Source organism: Nerophis lumbriciformis, linkage group LG17, assembly GCF_033978685.3.
Source record: "Nerophis lumbriciformis linkage group LG17, RoL_Nlum_v2.1, whole genome shotgun sequence".
Classification (NCBI taxonomy): Eukaryota; Metazoa; Chordata; class Actinopteri; order Syngnathiformes; family Syngnathidae; genus Nerophis; species Nerophis lumbriciformis.
This window is the reverse complement of record NC_084564.2, coordinates 40,545,289-40,566,357: the sequence shown is the minus strand read 5'-3', so window position 1 is coordinate 40,566,357 and position 21,069 is coordinate 40,545,289. Positions and strand designations below refer to the sequence as shown.

The window sequence follows — 21,069 nt, the reverse complement described above, 5'->3', positions numbered from 1 at the left end:
AGCGAACTGTGGTGCTGATTTCCCCCCAGGGATCAATAAAGTACTTTCTATTCTATTCTATTCCTGGTGCTCTTGTTTTGTCAGTACTTCCTGTTTGGTCTCCGTGTTTTTGAAGCACCTTTACCTTCTGTTCCAACGTCCTGTCAGCACACCTGTTTCTCGTTAATTAGTTCTCTTTAGTTCCAGCTCGGTCCATCCTCAGTGCCGGATCATTGTACTTTTGGGACTGATGCTTGGTGTGCAGTTTTTGTTGCTTCCCTGCTTCCTGGACTATTAAATTAGTTGTACTTGCCGGCCGTTTGTCATCTCCGCATCCTCGGGGGTCACACTGCAAGCAACGCCCACCCGACCCCGACAGATTTACTGCGATCAGGGTAATTGTGAGTGATCAAAATTACATTGCGATTCATCTCATAAAATTGCGAAACAAACACCAGATAATACGTCTTACCTTATACACACACCATAATAATACTCCTATGTTGAAGCACAGTACAATCCATCAAGCGGTGTGGCTTCATAGCTTACCAAAGTCCTCCGAAAACATTTTGATACATTTTTGAGCGCTGTGTGTAATGTTCTATATTTTCAATGGAACATATAAAATGTTGGTGTTGTTTACTTGAGTCATATTGCAGTTTACACGTATCTCTTATGTGTGACTGCCATCATATTGTAGTCTACACGTATCTCTTATGTGTGACTGCCATCATATTGCAGTCTACACGTATCTCTTATGTGTGACTGCCATCATATTGCAGTCTACACGTATCTCTTATGTGTGACTGCCATCATATTGCAGTCTACACGTATGTCTTATGTGTGACTGCCATCATATTGCATTCTTCACGTATCTCTTATGTGTGACTGCCATAATATTGCAGTCTATACGTATCTCTTATGTGGGACTGCCATCATTCTGCAGTCTACATGTATCTCTTATGTGTGACTGCCATCATATTGCAGTCTACATGTATCTCTTATGTGTGTCTGCCATCAATTTGCAGTCTACACCTATCTCTTATGTGGGACTGCCATCATATTGCAGTCTATACATATCTCTTATGTGTGACTGCGTCATATTGCAGTCTACACATATCTCTTATGTGTGACTGCCATCATATTGCAGTCTACACGTATCTCTTATGTGTGACTGCGTCATATTGCAGTCTACACGTATCTCTTATGTGTGACTGCCATCATATTGCAGTCTACACATATCTCGTATGTGTGACTGCCATCATATTGCAGTCTATACGTATCTCTTATGTGTGACTGCCATAATATTACAGTCTACACGTATCTCTTATGTGGGACTGCCATCATATTGCAGTCTACACGTATCTCTTATGTGGGACTGCCATCATATTGCAGTTTATACGTATCTCTTATGTGTGACTGCCATCATATTGCAGTCTACACGTATCTCTTATGTGTGACTCCCATCATATTGCAGTCTACACGTATCTCCTATGTGTGACTGCCATCATATTGCAGTCTACATGTATCTCTTATGTGTGACTGCCATCATATTGCAGTCTACATGTATCTCTTATGTGTGACTGCCATCATAATACAGTTTACACGTATCTCTTATGTGTGACTGCCATCATATTGCAGTCTACACGTATCTCTTATGTGTGACTGCCATCATATTGTAGTCTACACGTATCTCTTATGTGTGACTGCCATCATATTGCAGTCTACACGTATCTCTTATGTGTGACTGCCATCATATTGCAGTCTATACGTATCTCTTATGTGTGACTGCCATAATATTGCAGTCTACACGTATCTCTTATGTGGGACTGCCATCATATTGCAGTTTACACGTATCTCTTATGTGGGACTGCCATCATATTGCAGTCTACATGTATCTCTTATGTGTGACTGCCATCATATTGCAGACTACATGTATCTCTTATGTGTGACTGCCATCAATTTGCAGTCTACACCTATCTCTTATGTGGGACTGCCATCATATTGCAGTCTACACGTATCTTTTATGTGTGACTGCCATCATATTGCAGTCTACACGAATCTCTTATGTGTGACTGCCATCAATTTGCAGTCTACACCTATCTCTTATGTGGGACTGCCATCATATTGCAGTCTATACATATCTCTTATGTGTGACTGCGTCATATTGCAGTCTACACATATCTCTTATGTGTGACTGCCATCATATTGCAGTCTACACGTATCTCTTATGTGTGACTGCGTCATATTGCAGTCTACACGTATCTCTTATGTGTGACTGCCATCATATTGCAGTCTACACGTATCTCTTATGTGTGACTGCCCTCATATTGCAGTTTACACGTATCTCTTATGTGTGACTGCCATCATATTGCAGTCTACACGTATCTCTTATGTGTGACTGCCATCATATTGCAGTCTACACGTATCGCTTATGTGTGACTGCCATCATATTGCAGTCTAGACGTATCTCTTATGTGTGACTGCCCTCATATTGCAGTCTACACATATCTCTTATGTGTGACTGCTATCATATTGCGGTCTACACGTATCTCTTATGTGTGACTGCCATCATATTGCAGTCTACACATATCGCTTATGTGTGACTGCCATCATATTGCGGTCTACACGTATCTCTTATGTGTGACTGCCATCGTATTGCAGTCTACACGTATCTCTTATGTGGGACTGCCATTATATTGCAGTCTACACCTATCTCTTATGTGGGACTGTCATTGTATTGCAGTCTAACGTATCTCTTATGTGTGACTGCCATCGTATTGCAGTCTAACGTATCTCTTATGTGTGACTGCCATCATTTTGCAGTCTACACGTATCTCTTATGTCTGACTGCCATCATATTGCAGTCTACACGTATCTCTTATGTGTGACTGTCATCATATTGCAGTCTACACATATCTCTTATGTGTGACTGCCATCATATTGCAGTCTACACGTATCTCTTGTGTGTAACTGCCATCATATTGCAGTCTACACATATCTCTTATGTGTGACTGCCATCATATTGCGGTCTACACATATCTCTTATGTGTGACTGCCATCATATTGCGGTCTACACATATCTCTTATGTGGGACTGCCATCACATTGCAGTCTACACCTATCTCTTATGTGTGACTGCCATCATATTGCAGTCTACACCTATCTCTTATGTGTGACTGCCATCATATTGCAGTCTACACATATCTCTTATGTGTGACTGCCATCATATTGCAGTCCACACGGATCTCTTATGTGTGACTGTCATTATATTGCATTCTTCACGTATCTCTTATGTGTGACTGCCATCTACTGGTCACACTTATCATTTCACCACGTACCAAATGAAATAGCTTCGAGGTCGGCAAGCACAACCCAAATTATTCCGTACATTAGGCGCACTGTCGAGTTTTGAGAAAGTGAAAGGATTTTAAGTGCGCCTTATAGTCAGAAAAATACATTATATGAAGGAAGTGTCCAGAAGATGCAACAGATTCCTCGTGGGACAAGTCGTAAGGTAAAGAAGAGAAAAATGTTCTAGCAGTCTATCATACAGCATTATTTTGCTGAAAATGATGGAAAGCGCCACTCCACATAACAACTGACACCGTGGTCAAAGTTGAAATTTCCACAAAACACATTTTGAAAGATATTCAACACTTGAATGCCATCTCCCGGCTAAAGTGCACGTTGCACCCCTCCCCCAATTTGTCACGTTCCATGTGTCAGGTGAACCGCGACGAATGGGACCACATGGACCCCCTCCCCATTGTATATCAAGGAAGTACATGCAACATACATATACACTCACTATACAAACATACATATATACATTCACTGTACAAACATACATATACACATACTGTACATATACATTCACTGTACAAACATACATATACACATTCTGTACATATACACTCACTATACAAACATACATATACACAAACATGTACACATACATTCACTGTACAAACATACATATACACATACATGTACATATACATTCACTGTACAAACATACATATACATTCACTGTACAAACATACATATACACATACATGTACATATACATTCACTGTACAAACATACATATACACATACATGTACATATACATTCACTGTACAAACAAACATATACACATACATGTACACATACATTCACTGTACAAACATACATATACACATACATGTACACATACATTCACTGTACAAACATACATATACACATACTGTACATATACATTCACTGTACAAACATACATATACACATTCTGTACATATACACTCACTATACAAACATACATATACACAAACATGTACACATACATTCACTGTACAAACATACATATACACATACTGTACATATACATTCACTGTACAAACATACATATACACATTCTGTACATATACACTCACTATACAAACATACATATACACAAACATGTACACATACATTCACTGTACAAACATACATATACACATACATGTACATATACATTCACTGTACAAACATACATATACATTCACTGTACAAACATACATATACACATACATGTACATATACATTCACTGTACAAACATACATATACACATACATGTACATATACATTCACTGTACAAACAAACATATACACATACATGTACACATACATTCACTGTACAAACATACATATACACATACATGTACACATACATTCACTGTACAAACATACATATACACATACATGTACATATACATTCACTGTACAAACATACATATACATTCACTGTACAAACATACATATACACATTCTGTACATATACACTCACTATACAAACATACATATACACATACATGTACACATACATTCACTGTACGAACATAAATATACACATACATATACATATACACTCACTGTACAAACATACATACATGTACATATACATTCACTGTACAAACATACATATACACATACATGTACATATACATTCACTGTACAAACATACATATATATTCACTGTACAAACATACATATACACATACATGTACATATACATTCACTGTACAAACATACATATACACATACATGTACATATACATTCACTGTACAAACATACTGTACATATACACATACTGTACATATACATTCACTGTACAAACATACATATACACATACATGTACATATACATTCACTGTACAAACATACTGTACATATACACATACTGTACATATACATTCACTGTACATACATACATATACACATACTGTACATATACATTCACTGTACAAACATACATATACACATACTGTACATATACACTCACTATACACACATACATATACACATACATGTACATATACATTCAATGTACAAACATACATATACACATACTGTACACATACAAGTACATATATATACGTACACTCATGCATATAATCACGTTTCAAACATATATTGACGTCGTTGCCCTAGGGCAGGGGTCGGCAACCCGCGGCTCCAGAGCCGCGTGCGGCTCTTTGACCACTCTGATGCGGCTCAGCTGCTTACTTGCCGACCCCCCCCCCCCCCGTTTTTTTCCGGGAGACTTCCGATTTTCAGTGCCTCTCCCGGAAATCTCCCGGGGTAACCATTCTCCGATTTTCACCTGGACAACAATAGTGAGGGTCTTTAGCGTCCTTTACAACATGTCGTTGCGTCAGCTTTTTTCCACCATACCATCTGCGTGGCGGCCCAGTCACATGTCGTATGCCTTTTTTCTGCAGACACACGTAAGTAAATCCATGCATACTTGGTCAACAGCCATACAGGTCACACTGAGGGTGGCCGTATAAACAACTTCAACACTCTTACTAATATGCGCCACACTGTGAACCCACACCAAACAAGAATGACAAGCGCATTTTGGGAGAACATCCGCACAGTAACACAAAAGAACAAATACCCAGAATCCCTTGCAGCACTAACTCTTCCGGGCTACATTATACACCCCCGCTACCACCAAACCCCGGCACTCCCAATAACGTTTCACGGGCCGCGTGTCTGAGACCCCTGGTTTATACATAGCACAAAGCAAAAAAAACAAACTGTATGCAGTGTTATTTCATTTTAAATTTCAAAAGAGCTTTCTGGCTCCCATTGTTTTCTTTAATTTGTGAAACGGGTCAAAATGGCTCTTTGATTGGTAAAGCTTGCCGACCCCTGCCCTCGGGTAAACTGGGTAACACAGGGCACTAAACTATTGTTACTATAACAATCTACAAGGTTAATGTAGGTTGCTTCTCTTTCTACCCCTCCATTTTTTTTGCTTTCTTTTGTATCTCTAGTTATCATTACGTATACAGGTAAAAGCCAGTAAATTATAATATTTTGAAAAACTTGATTTATTTCAGTAATTGCATTCAAAAGGTGTAACTTGTACATTATATTTATTCATTGCACACAGACTGATGCATTCAAATGTTTATTTCATTTAATTTTGATGATTTGAAGTGGCAACAAATGAAAATCCAAAATTCACAAAATTAGAATATTACTTAAGGCTAATACAAAAAAGGGATTTTTAGAAATGTTGGTGAACTGAAAAGTATGAAAATGAAAAATATGAGCATGTACAATACTCAATACTTGGTTGGAGCTCCTTTTGCCTCAATTACTGCGTTAATGCGGCGTGGCATGGAGTCGATGAGTTTCTGGTACTGCTCAGGTGTTATGAGAGCCCAGGTTGCTCTGATAGTGGCCTTCAACTCTTCTGCGTTTTTGGGTCTGGCATTCTGCATCTTCCTTTTCACAATAGCCCACAGATTTTCTATGGGGCTAAGGTCAGGGGAGTTGGCGGGCCAATTTAGAACAGAAATACCATGGTCCGTAAACCAGGCACGGGTAGATTTTGCGCTGTGTGCAGGCGCCAAGTCCTGTTGGAACTTGAAATCTCCATCTCCATAGAGCAGGTCAGCAGCAGGAAGCATGAAGTGCTCTAAAACTTGCTGGTAGACGGCTGCGTTGACCCTGGATCTCAGGAAACAGAGTGGACCGACACCAGCAGATGACATGGCACCCCAAACCATCACTGATGGTGGAAACTTTACACTAGACTTCAGGCAACGTGGATCCTGTGCCTCTCCTGTCTTCCTCCAGACTCTGGGACCTCGATTTCCAAAGGAAATGCAACATTTGCATGGTTGGGTGATGGTTTGGGGTGCCATGTCATCTGCTGGTGTCGGTCCACTCTGTTTCCTGAGATCCAGGGTCAACGCAGCCGTCTACCAGCAAGTTTTAGAGCACTTCATGCTTCCTGCTGCTGACCTGCTCTATGGAGATGGAGATTTCAAGTTCCAACAGGACTTGGCGCCTGCACACAGCGCAAAATCTACCCGTGCCTGGTTTACGGACCATGGTATTTCTGTTCTAAATTGGCCCGTCAACTCCCCTGACCTTAGCCCCATAGAAAATCTGTGGGGTATTGTGAAAAGGAAGATGCAGAATGCCAGACCCAAAAACGCAGAAGAGTTGAAGGCCACTATCAGAGCAACCTGGGCTCTCATAACACCTGAGCAGTGCCAGAAACTCATCGACTCCATGCCACGCCGCATTAACGCAGTAATTGAGGCAAAAGGAGCTCCAACCAAGTATTGAGTATTGTACATGCTCATATTTTTCATTTTCATACTTTTCAGTTGGCCAACATTTCTAAAAATCCCCTTTTTTGTATTAGCCTTAAGTAATATTCTAATTTTGTGACACACGGAATTTGGGATTTTCATTTGTTGCCACTTCAAATCATCAAAATTAAATGAAATAAACATTTGAATGCATCAGTCTGTGTGCAATGAATGAATATAATGTACAAGTTACACCTTTTGAATGCAATTACTGAAATAAATCAAGTTTTTCAAAATATTCTAATTTACTGGCTTTTACCTGTATGTATTGTTGCATTTGAACAACTGTATTGTTCATAATAGAGGTAAATTATTGGTATTATTCATTATCAATAGTGATATTTCTATTGGTGTTTGTATTGATCCATTTGTAGTGTAATAATGCTTATTGTCATTTCTGTGTTATTTATTTCACTAACTGCTTATTTGCTATCACTTTTACCATCATATTTGTACATATACTATTTGCTGATGTTGCTCTATTGTTGTTGTTATTGTTGTCTCTCTGTCTTATCCCCCTCTTGTCCCCACAATTTCCCCCTTTTTTTGTGAAGCGTACACATTTTCTACTCATCCTCCTGCAAAACAGTCCAGCCCGGAGGTAATTTTGTCACTTAACTCCTTTTTTTTGTTGTTGTATAATTGTCCTGTAAACTTTTGTGGGGGACGCACTTTGCCTCCTGTGCACACTTCACAGCAGACAATTCCAAGCAAATGTTCTCCATCAAAAAGTGTCATTAAGCACCTGTCCACAACAAGAAGACGTCATGGCATCTTCCACTCTTGCTTACCAAACCTCATTAAGATCCGGTGTGATATTATCACAAACGCAACGCTCGCAGTTCAATTAGACCAACTTTGATTTGTCCCCCGGGGGCCTCTCAAAGCACAGAGTGGCTGTTCACGAAAGCATGCGAGCACAATCAAACACACGGCACTCAATGGCGGGAAATGAGAAGGAAACAAATGGAATACAATATGGTAAATGGTGTTTATACAGTATAAATGTCAGAATAATTGTATCTAAGTTATCACAAAACTTTGTGTTACATTGAGTTCAGCTCGCTCTGCGAGAGCACAAAAGCTATCTTTGTTCCTACCAAGCAAAAGGCTTGTAAAACTCCACTGTGTAGGATGGGGAGCGACATGAGGGTGTCGGTTTCTTTGACGTATTGTAATCCACAGGAAGATTTTTTCTTGACCCGAGGCGACCTTTTCTTTGAACTGTTTTGTAACCAAAGGCAATGGCTGTTTATGACCCCGGGTCCCTTTAGAAACAGCTGTTGCCGTGTAATCAGGGAAAGTCCAAATAAACGAGGAGGCGTACAATCTTTCGTCGGAGCGTGGGACGACAATGTACAAGGGTACAGTGTCTACGCGTTTTTCCTCAATTGAGCCAAATTGAATTCTGTCTCTTTTTAATTCCTTGCTTCTTGTCTTGTTTAATAGATGCCATCAGTGTTTGAACCTGACAATAACGACTACAATAAGTAGTAAATAGCCGTAGTAATTTGTAAGAAAAATATGAATCTCTCCTTTTGAACCATTTGAAGGTCTGGGTTCGTGGTTTCCAAAGTGTTTTAATAGCATGCCGCTCAAATAATTTTTTGTTTTTTTTGTTTTTTTAAGTGGCATCGTTCAGAGCCTGCAGGTTTCGGAATGGCCTTATCTCATTAATTTTTTTTTTACTACGACTACGAGATAAAATCTTAGCACAGTCCTGTTACTTAAATATTTAAAATATTTGATTTTCAAGGTAAAAACTGCTCGAAAATAAGTCAAATTATAATTTGTCTAATTTAGGCATGCGCATAATAACATTGACGTGGTGACATACATGCTGCTCTTCTATGCTTTTTTTATAATGATTGAAGTGCACCTTTGCTCTTTTGCCGAGTGCGATGTACTTCAGTGTAACTTTGTGAAGCATGTCTTTCACAATTTATGCAGTAATTCTGCGGTGTGGGGTCATTCGGCACATAAATGGTAAATAAAAAGAGAATACAATGATTTACAAATCCTTTTCAACTTATATTCAATTAAATAGACTGTAAAGAAAAGATATTTAAAGTTGTAACTAGAAAACGTTCTTATTTTTTGCACATATTAGCTCATTTGGAATTTGATGCCCGTTTTTTTGCGTTAAAATTCTGTTGACTAAGCTGCCAGTTTTTATTTATCTATTTGAATTAGTACAATGCATATTCACTACTAAAACATTTTGATACATTTTTGAGCGCCGTGTGTAATGTTCTATATTTTCAATGGAACATATAAAATGTTGGTGTTGTTTACTTGAGTCATATTGCAGTCCACACCTATCTCTTATGTGTGACTGCCATCATATTGCAGTCTACACGTTACTCTTATGTGTGACTGCCATCATATTGCAGTCTACACGTATCTCTAATGTGTGACTGCCATCTACTGGTCACACTGATCATTTCACCATGTACCAAATGAAATAGCTTCGAGGTCGGTAAGCACAACCAGAGTTATTCCGTGCATTAGACGCACCGCGCTGTCGAGTTTTGAGAAAATGAAAATGATTTTAAGTGCGCCATACTTTCCAAACACGTTTTGGTCTAAATAAAAATACTTCACTTTACAGCAAACTACCCATCAAATGAATAAAAATGACAATACATTTTACGTTGGTTTTTTTACAGCATATTACAGCACCAAAAAAACAGAAAACAAGTCGAAGGAAACACGTGCCAATCGCACTCGAAGCTAACGCTTAGCATAGGCTAGGAGACGAGCAAAACTTAGCACTGGAATCATGAACTAACAAAACAAATCTTACGTGACAGTAGCGGAAAGCAAACAACGAAGCCAGGACGAGTGACCGGGCTTAAATATTGTCTCTGATTGGAAACAGGTGAGCTTCCCGAACAACAGAGGCAGGTGGAAATAATACGTAACCATGGTGACTAAACAAACTCAGGAACTAAGGGAGTCCAAAACAAACAGAAAACACCAAACATGACCTGGACCACGGATCATGACAGCTTGGTAGCCCTGTAAGCCTCCCAGTGAAGAACCTAGGCGGAAGGCTCCGTTGATTCCACATTGAATATGTGCAACAAAAAGGAAAAAAACGCATTATTTTAGGGCCGCGTTTGAAGTATGAGTCTGCAAATTGTCTGAGGTGTTGAAGTAGTCTGCTGAAATGTCTCTATTCAGTCCGAAGAATGGCGCATTCACGGTCGAATGACTTGAAATCCTTTCAGCCGCCATAAGAGTAACACACCTCGCCATGAACGAGCCGGCGTCTTATTAATAAGCAGCCATTTGAAACACCGTCTTGCACGCAAGTCTGCTTCGCCTGATCCCATGTCATGTTTGCTGTGTGTGTACACAACTGAGACAACCCGAGCGCTGCATTCACTCGTTTGAACGCTCCGACACGACTCTGCCTCGTTTATTTTATGTGGAGGGGGAGGCTGGGTTGAGGTGCCGCTGACAAGTCTGCAATCAGGGGAAGCGTCTCCGCCACACTGAGCACAAACACCGACGCGTAGAAGAAAAAGGATCCGATCTAACGACAAGATGATTGCTTACGAGTGCCTCGTCGAGCGGAAAAGCACCTGGCTCGGATGAGACGTGATTCTGCCGGCGCGGTCAAATAATGGACACCTTTCTCAAGGTAGTATTTCAGTCCGCACTTTGCAGTGAGGTTTTTATGCAAATGCGCACTCACAAGACACTCCATTAGTTTGACCTGCGTTCAAGAGCTGCATCGGAAATTCCGCCTTCACAAAAGATAGCCACGTTCTATCATTGACGGAGAGAGGTATTTCTTTAACTTATTGTGGTGTGCATCTCTTCTTTGTAATGTGTGTTTAGCTTCCACCCACTATAGCCCAGACTTCCCTCTCCCCAGCCACTTCGTTCAGCTCTTCCCGGGGGATCCCGAGGCGTTCCCAGGCCAGCCGGGAGACATAGTCTTCCCAACGTGTCCTGGGTCTTCCCCGTGGCCTCCTACCGGTCGGACGTGCCCTAAACCCCTCCCAAGGGAGGCGTTCAGGTGGCATCCTGACCAGATGCCTGAACCACCTCATCTGGCTCCTCTCCATGTGGAGGAGCAGCGGCTTTACTTTGAGTTCCTCCCGGATGACAGAGCTTCTCACCCTATCTCTAAGGGAGAGACCCGCCACCCGGCGGAGGAAACTCATTTCGGCCGCTTGTACCCGTGATCTTGTCCTTTCGGTCATAACCCAAAGCTCATGACCATAGGTGAGGATGGGAACGTAGATCGACCGGTAAATCGAGAGCTTTGCCTTCCGGCTCAGCACCTTCTTCACCACAACGGATCGATACAGCGTCCGCATTACTGAAGACGCCGCACCGATCCGCCTGTCGATCTCACCATCCACTCTTCCCTCACTCGTGAACAAGACTCCGAGGTACTTGAACTCCTCCACTTGGGGCAAGGTCTCCTCCCCAAACCGGAGATGACACTCCACCTGACCAGATGCCCGAACCGCCTCATCTGGCTCCTCTCCATGTGGAGGAACAGCGGCTTTACTTTGAGTTCCTCCCGGATGGCAGAGCTTCTCACCCTATCTCTAAGGGAGAGACCCGCCACCCGGCGGAGGAAACTCATTTCGGCCGCTTGTACCCGTGATCTTGTCCTTTCGGTCATAACCCAAAGCTCATGACCATAGGTGAGGATGGGAACGTAGATCGACCGGTAAATCGAGAGCTTTGCCTTCCGGCTCAGCTCCTTCTTCACCACAACGGATCGATACAGCGTCCGCATTACTGAAGACGCCGCACCGATCCGCCTGTCGATCTCACCATCCACTCTTCCCTCACTCGTGAACAAGACTCCGAGGTACTTGAACTCCTCCACTTGGGGCAAGGTCTCCTCCCCAAACCGGAGATGACACTCCACCGGACCAGATGCCCGAACCACCTCGTCTGGCTCCTCTCCATGTGGAGGGGAAGCGGCTTTACTTTGAGTTCCTCCCGGATGACAGAGCTTCTCACCCTATCTCTAAGGGAGAGCCCCACCACCCGGTGGAGGAAACTTATTTCGGCCGCTTGTACCTGTGATCTTGTCCTTTCGGTCACGACCCAAAGCTCATGACCATAGGTGAGGATGGGAACGTAGATCGACCGGTAAATCGAGAGCTTTGCCTTCCGGCTCAGCTCCTTCTTCACCACAACGGATCGATACAGCGTCCGCATTACTGAAGACGCCGCACCGATGCGCCTGTCGATCTCACCATCCACTCTTCCCTCACTCGTGAACAAGACTCCGAGGTACTTTAACTCCTCCACTTGGGGCAAGGTCTCCTCCCCAAACCAGAGATGACACTCCACCTGACCAGATGCCCGAACCACCTCATCTGGCTCCTCTCCATGTGGAGGAGCAGCGGCTTTACTTTGAGTTCCTCCCTGATGGCAGAGCTTCTCACCCTATTTCTAAGGGAGAGACCCACCACCCGGCGGAGGAAACTCATTTCGGCCGCTTGTACCCGTGATCTTGTCCTTTCGGTCATAACCCAAAGCTCATGACCATAGGTGAGGATGGGAACGTAGATCGACCGGCTCAGTTCCTTCTTCACCACAACGGATCGATACAGCGTCCGCATTACTGAAGACGCCGCACCGATCCGCCTGTCGATCTCACGATCCACTCTTCCCTCACTCGTAAACAAGACTCCCAGGTACTTGAACTCCTCTACTTGGGGCAGGGTCTCCTCCCCACCTCCACCCTTTCCCGGACGAGAACCATAGACTCGGACTTGGAGGTGCTGATACCCATCCCGGTCGCTTCCCACTCAGCTGTGAACCGATCCAGTGAGAGCTGAAGATATTTGCCAGATGAAGCCATCAGGACCACATCATCTGCAAAAAGCAGAGACCTAATCCTGCCGCCACCAAACCGGATCCCCTCAACGCCCTGACTGCGCCTAGAAATTCTGTCCATAAAAGTTATGAACAGAATGGGTGACAAAGGGCAGCCTTGGCGGAGTCTAACCCTCACTGGAAACGGGTCCGACTTACTGCCGGCAATGCGGACCAAGCTCTGCACCCATTATGGGCATTGTTAAATGTAAATAGCACTCCGATTAGTGCCCGGGAGCAGGTGAGCACTAATCTGAGGCAGGTGAAAATAATCAGTGCCCATGGCAACTAAGAAACACAAACTAAAAAACGGAACTAAAGGGAGTCAAACTAAAATAAAACATTATCCGAGCAACGGATCACTTGTCATTACATTTGGTAACTGCAGCTTGTTATTGTGGGGCTGATAACAAGACAACAATCAATGAATAAATTCCCCTGTTTCAGGGTGGTGTGCCGTAAAGTAAATGAACAGCCATTATTCATTGTACTTGATTATTTATCGTCAAGTGTAACTTTTAACTGCATGAGTTTCTCACACTTGAAAAGGGAAGATTTGACCAGACTCAGGATTTCACTCAGTTTGCGGATTTATAGACCAGAAACAGGAAGGTAAAAAAGAAAGTATTAAACTCAAATCAGTATTTACACAAACTCAACAAAGCACATAAACAAGGCAAAAAATTAAGCATATTAAACATGGTCTATGTTACACATAATATTATATTAAATATGGCCTGTATTAAACAATATATTATATTAAATATGGCCTGTATTAAACATTATATTAAACATGGCCTATATTCAACATTATATTATATTAAATATGGCCTATAATAAACATTACATTATATTAAACATGGCCTATATTCAACATTATATTATATTAAATATGGCCTATAATAAACATTACATTATATTATACATGGCCTATATTAAACATTATAACATATTAAACATGGCCTATATTAATTATATTATAGTAAATATGGCCTATATTAAACATTAAAATGGCCTATATTAAATATGGTCTATATTCAATATGGCCTATATTAAACATTTAATATGGCCTATATTAAACATTTAATATGGCCTATATTAAACATATTATATTAAACATTATATTATGTTAAATATGGCCTGTATTAAACATTATAATACATATGGCCCATAGTAAACATATTATATTAAATATGGCCTATATTAAACATTATATTATATTAAACATGGCCTATATTAAACATTATATTATTTTAAATATGGCCTATATAAACACTATATTATATTAAATATGGCCTATATTAAACATATTATATTAAAAATAGCCTATACTAAACATATTATATCAAACATGGCCTATATCAATTATATTATATTAAATATGGCCTATATCAAACATATTAAAATGGCCTATATTCAATATGGCCTATATTAAACATATTATATTAATTATATTATGTTAAATATGGCCTATATTAAACATTATATTAAATATGGCCTATATTAAACATATTATATTAAATATGGCCTATATTAAACATTATATTATATTAAACATGGCCTCTATTAAACACTATATTATATAAAACATCCTATTATTTCAAATATGGCCTATATTAAACACTACATTATATTAAATATGGCCTATATTAAACATATTATATTAAATGTGGCCTATATTAAACACATTAAAATGGCCTATATTAAACATATTACATATGGCCTATATTAAATATGGCCTATATTAAACATATTATATTAAACTTGGCATATATTAAACATTATATTAAATATGGCCTATATTAAACATATTATAAATGACCTATATTAAACATTATATTATATTAAACATGGTCTATATTAAACATTATATTATATTAAATATGGCCTATATTAACCATTATATTATATTAAATATGGCCTATATTAAACATATTATATTAAACTGGCATATATTAAACATTATATTATATTAAATATGGCCTATATTAAACATATTATATTAAACATATTATATTAAACATGGCCTATATTAAACATTATACTAAACATGGCCTCTATTAAACATTATATTATATAAAACATGGCCTATATTAAACATTATATTATATTAAATATGGCATATATTAAACATTATATTAAATATGGCCTATATTAAACATTATATTATATTAAACATGACCTATATTAAACATTATATTATATTAAACATGGCATATATTAAACATTATATTATATTAAACATTATATTATATTAAACATTATATTAAACATGGTCTATATTAAACATTATATTATATCAAACATGGTCTATATTAAACATTATATTATATTAAATATGGCCTATATTAAATATGGCCTATATTAAACAGTACATCATATTAAATATGGCCTATATTAAACATATTATATTAAATGTGGCCTATATTAAACACATTAAAATGGCCTATATTAAATATGGCCTATATTAAACATTATATTATATTAAACTTGGCATATATTAAACATTAAATTATATTAAACATGGCCTATATTAAAAATGGCCTATATTAAACATATTATATTAAACATGACCTATATTAAACATTATATTATATTAAATATGGCCTATATTAACCATTATATTATATTAAACATGGCCTATATTAAACATTATATTATATTAAATATGGCATATATTAAACATTATATTATATTAAATATGGCCTATATTAAACATTATATTATATTAAACATGACCTATATTAAACATATTATATTAAACATGGCATATATTAAACATTATATTATATTAAACATTATATTATATTAAACATTATATTAAACATGGTCTATATTAAACATTATATTATATTAAACATGGTCTATATTAAACATTATATTATATTAAATATGGCCTTTATTAAACATGGCCTATATTAAACATTATATTAAATTAAATATGGCCTATATTAAACATATATTAAACATGGCCTATATTAAAAATTATATTATATTAAACATGACCTACATTAAACATTATATTATAATACATATGGCCTATATTAAACATTATATTATATTAAACAATATATTAAACATTATTATATTAAACATTATATTATATTAAACATTGCTCATTGAGTCAAGCAAGGCAGGTGGGCAAAATCAAATAGTGTAAAATAAAAGCATGAATAAACAGAAGGCCAGTTCTATTTGTAGAACCATCTACCCTTAAATGAACCTGCTTTTAACCTCAACCAAGATCATTTGACATATTTTATTCTACAATATGATCATTCAAATGACACCTTCAACTAATTCAACATCCAATGATGTGCAAATGACCTGCTGCTCACACTTAAGTACCAACCAACATCACTTTCTATGTCCAGAAAGCACAATTTGTACTTTTCAATTGACTTTGGTTAATATTATTTAAGCAATAACAATCAAATAAGCACACAATTGACCAACTGCAATACAGCGTGACCTTTTAACCTCTCAACATTTAACAAACAATACATATGTGTGTGCTCCATCAGCACAGACCTAGTTTTAACCTCTCAACATTTAACAAACAATTAGTGATGGGTCCAATGCAACACCGATGCATCGGCGCATGCGTCGAGCTCATAGAGCAAAACCCTGTGTCGGTGCGCGTACCGCTTTTAGAAAGTCACGTGACCGATCATGAGCTGTTTTGGTCACGTGACCGATACGCCAACTGTGTCGCCTCCTCTGTGCCCTGTGAGCGGCTCTTTTCTACAGCCGGAGAAATAATAACTAAGAAGAGAAATCGTCTAAAATGGAATACGTCGGAAAAACTTTTTTTTGTAAAAATGTGTAAAAAAATAAAATGAAAAAAATTCCCAGTCCACAATCATCCACTACACGTTCTCTTAGATTTCCATGTTATGATACATGTTCACATTATTTATTGACTCTATCTAAAAAAGATAAAAATATATTTTTATTTAAATGAAGATATGAAAGAATCCTAAATGAAATACAATGACTTGGTTTATATTATTAGGATTTTTAAAGAAATATACCTTTTTACCTTTTAAATTTCTTCCTCTTCTTTCCTGACAATTTAAATCAATGTTCAAGTAATTTTTATATTGTAAAGAATAATAAATATTTTAGCTTCTGGTTTTTCGACGAAGAATATTTGTGAAATATTTCTTCAAACTTACTATGATTAAAATTCAAAAAAATTATTCTGGCAAATCCAGAAAATCTGTAGAATCAAATTTAAATCTTATTTCAAAGTATTTTGAATTCATATTAAAATGTTTGTTCTGGAAAATCTAGAAGAAATACTGATTTGTCTTTGTTAGAAATATAGCTTGGTCCAATTTGTTAAATATTCTAACAAAGTGCAGATTGGATTTTAACCAATTTAAAAACATGTCATCAAAATTCTAAAATGTATCTTAAATCAGGAAAAATTACTAATGATGTTCCATGAATTATTTTTTTTATTTTTTCAAAAAGATTCAAATAAGCTAGTTTTTCTCTTCTTTTTGTCGGTTGAATTTTGAATTTTAAAGAGTCGAAATTGAAGATAAACTATATTTCAAAATTTTATTTTAAATTTTTTCGTGTTTTCTCCTCTTTTAAACCGTTCAATTAAGTGTTTTTTTCCATCATTTATTCTCTACAAAAAACCTTCCGTAAAAGGTGAAAAAAAATGTACGACGGAATGACAGACAGAAATACCCATTTTTTTATATATATATATATAAATGTATTTATTTAGCTATTCTTGTTTAAATCACACTTACGTGTAACTTACAAATGACAATATATTTATTTATTTAAGTGTGTATCAAACTGGTAGCCCTTCGCATTAATCAGTCCCCAAGAAGTAGTTTTTGGTTTCAAAAAGGTTGGTGACCCCTGTACTAGGGCATCAAATCAGTGTCAGTTGAGTCGGTCCATAGGTTGCCTGTAGGGATTTTTAATGTCCAGCAGATGTCAGTATTTAGTGACACAGTATCAATACAGTTTTGCAATGTGTCGAAACGCTTCATGACGCCTCATCAACCCATCACTACAAACAATACATATGTGTGTGCTCCATCAGCACAGACCTAGGCTTCTGTGTTCCAAACACTATGTTCCGGCCCAGTAAAAAAAAAAAGGTGAGCTTACCGCTAGCCTCTTCCATCTTTTTCCTTTTCCCCCAATGTGTTTTAGTCCAATGAGTTAGCTGCCATGTGGCTGTCCTGCTGCCATCAGCTGCTCTTCAACAACACTGGCGTGAGCTGCCAATTAGGCTGATTGTGCTCACCTGTGGAGAGGTGAGTAGTATTCCTCGACCCTATGGTCCATTGTTGGGCCGCAAGCACCTCCGAGAGCAAGGGATGTCAAACTGGTTTCCGTTAAGGGGCCACATGGCTGCCATCAGAGGGCCGCTTGTAACAGCCAATAATGTATGACTATAAAAAAAAATGGGAGCCATTACCTCCCTGCTTGGTACTCAGTAGTGATGGGTTGATGAGGCGTCATGAAGCGTTTCGACACATTGCAAAACTGTATTGATACTGTGTCGATACTGTGTCACTAAATACTGACATCTGCTGGACATTAAAAATCCCTACAGGCAACCTATGGACCGACTCAACTGACACTGATTTGATGCCCTAGTACAGGGGTCACCAACCTTTTTGAAACCAAAAACGACTTCTTGGGTACTGATTAATGCGAAGGGCTACCAGTTTGATACACACTTAAATAAATAAATATATTGTCATTTGTAAGTTACACGTAAGTGTGATTTAAACAAGAATAGCTAAATAAATACATTTATATATATATAAAAAATGGGTATTTCTGTCTGTCATTCCGTCGTACATTTTTTTTTCCTTTTACGGAAGGTTTTTTGTAGAGAATAAATGATGAAAAAAAAATACTTAATTGAACGGTTTAAAAAAGGAGAAAACACGAAAAAATTAAAATAAAATTTTGAAACAGTTTATTTTAAATTTCGACTCTTTAAAATTCAAAATTCAACCGACAAAAAGAAGAGAAAAACTAGCTCATTTGAATCTTTTGGAAAAAATTAAAAAAATAATTTATGGAACATCATTGGTAATTTTTCCTGATTAAGATACATTTTAGAATTTTGATGACATGTTTTTAAATTGGTTAAAATCCAATCTGCACTTTGTTACAATATTTAACAAATTGGACCAAGCTATATTTCTAACAAAGACAAATCAGTATTTCTTCTAGATTTTCCAGAACAAAATTTTTTAAAGAAATTCAAAATACTTTGAAATAAGATTTAAATTGGATTCTACAGATTTTCTAGATTTGCCAGAATAATTTTTTTGAATTTTAATCATAGTAAGTTTGAAGAAATATTTCACAAATATTCTTCGTCGAAAAAACAGAAACTAAAATATTTATTATTCTTTACAATTAAAAAAAAATAATAATTTACTTGAACATTGATTTAAATTGTCAGGAAAGAAGAGGAAGAAATTTAAAAGGTAAAAAGGTATATTTGTTTAAAAATCCTAAAATCATTTTTAAGGTTGTATTTTTTTCTCTAAAATTGTATTTCTAAAAGTAATAAGAAGCAAAGTAAAAAAAATTAATGAATTTATTTAAACAAGTGAAGACCCATCCATCCATCCATTTTCTACCGCTTATTCCAAGTGAAGACCAAGTCTTTAAAATATTTTCTTGGATTTTCAAATTCTATTTGAGTTTTGTCTCTTTTAGAATTAAAAATGTCGAGACCAGCTTGCTAGTAAATAAATACAATTTAAAAAATAGAGGCAGCTCACTGGTAAGTGCTGCTCTTTGAGCTATTTTTAGAACAGGCCAGCGGGCGACTGATCTGGTCCTTACGGGCTACCTGGTGACCGCGGGCACCGCGTTGGTGACCCCTGCCCTAGTATATACAATAATATAAACCAAGTCATTGTATTTCATTTAGGATTATTTCATATCTTCATTTAAATAAAAATATATTTTTATCTTTTTTAGATACAGTCAATAAATAATGTGAACATGTATCATAGACTAGGAATTTTTTTAATTTTATTTTTTTACACATTTTTATAAAAAAAATTTAAAAAAAGTTTTTCCGACGTATTACATTTTAGACGATTTCTCTTCTTAGTTATTATTTCTCCGGCTGTAGAAAAGACACGCTCACAGGGCACAGAGGAGGCGACACAGTTGGCGTATCGGTCACGTGACCAAAACAGCTCATGATCGGTCACGTGACTTTCTAAAAGCGGTACGCGCACCGACACAGGGTTTTGCTCTATGAGCTCGACGCATGCGCCGATGCATCGGTGTTGCCGGACCCATCACTAGCACTCAGCATCAAGGGTTGGAATTGGGGGTTAAATCACCATGAAATGATTCCCGGGCGCGGCCACCGCTCCTGCTCACTGCTCCCCTCACCTCCCAGGAGGTCGAATGCAGAGAATAATTTCACCACACCTAGTGTGTGTGTGACAATCATTGGTAATTTAACTTTAACTTAATTAACTTGCCTCTGGATTTCATTATTAATTATATAAGATGTTTTAAGTAGACTGTCGATTTTACTGTAAAAATGTTTACATTTACCAAATTTTACTGTG

The 21,069-nt window shown here is 37.6% G+C and overlaps 1 protein-coding gene across 3 annotated transcripts in view; it reads right to left on the bottom strand.

The window, feature by feature from the left end:
- The window catches only part of LOC133614888 (roundabout homolog 2), a 398,279-nt gene that overhangs the window by 327,660 nt on the left and 49,550 nt on the right, over nucleotides 1-21,069 (bottom strand). Inside the window, exon 1 of one of the 3 annotated variants that reach the window (XM_061973252.1) lies at nucleotides 18,617-18,744. The exons of the other annotated variants lie outside the window; for them this stretch is intronic. Coding sequence (XP_061829236.1) covers nucleotides 18,617-18,632 — 16 coding nt within the window. The 5' untranslated portion in view covers nucleotides 18,633-18,744. Of the gene's footprint in view, nucleotides 1-18,616; nucleotides 18,745-21,069 lie in introns of those variants that run through there. 3 annotated transcript variants of the gene reach the window in all.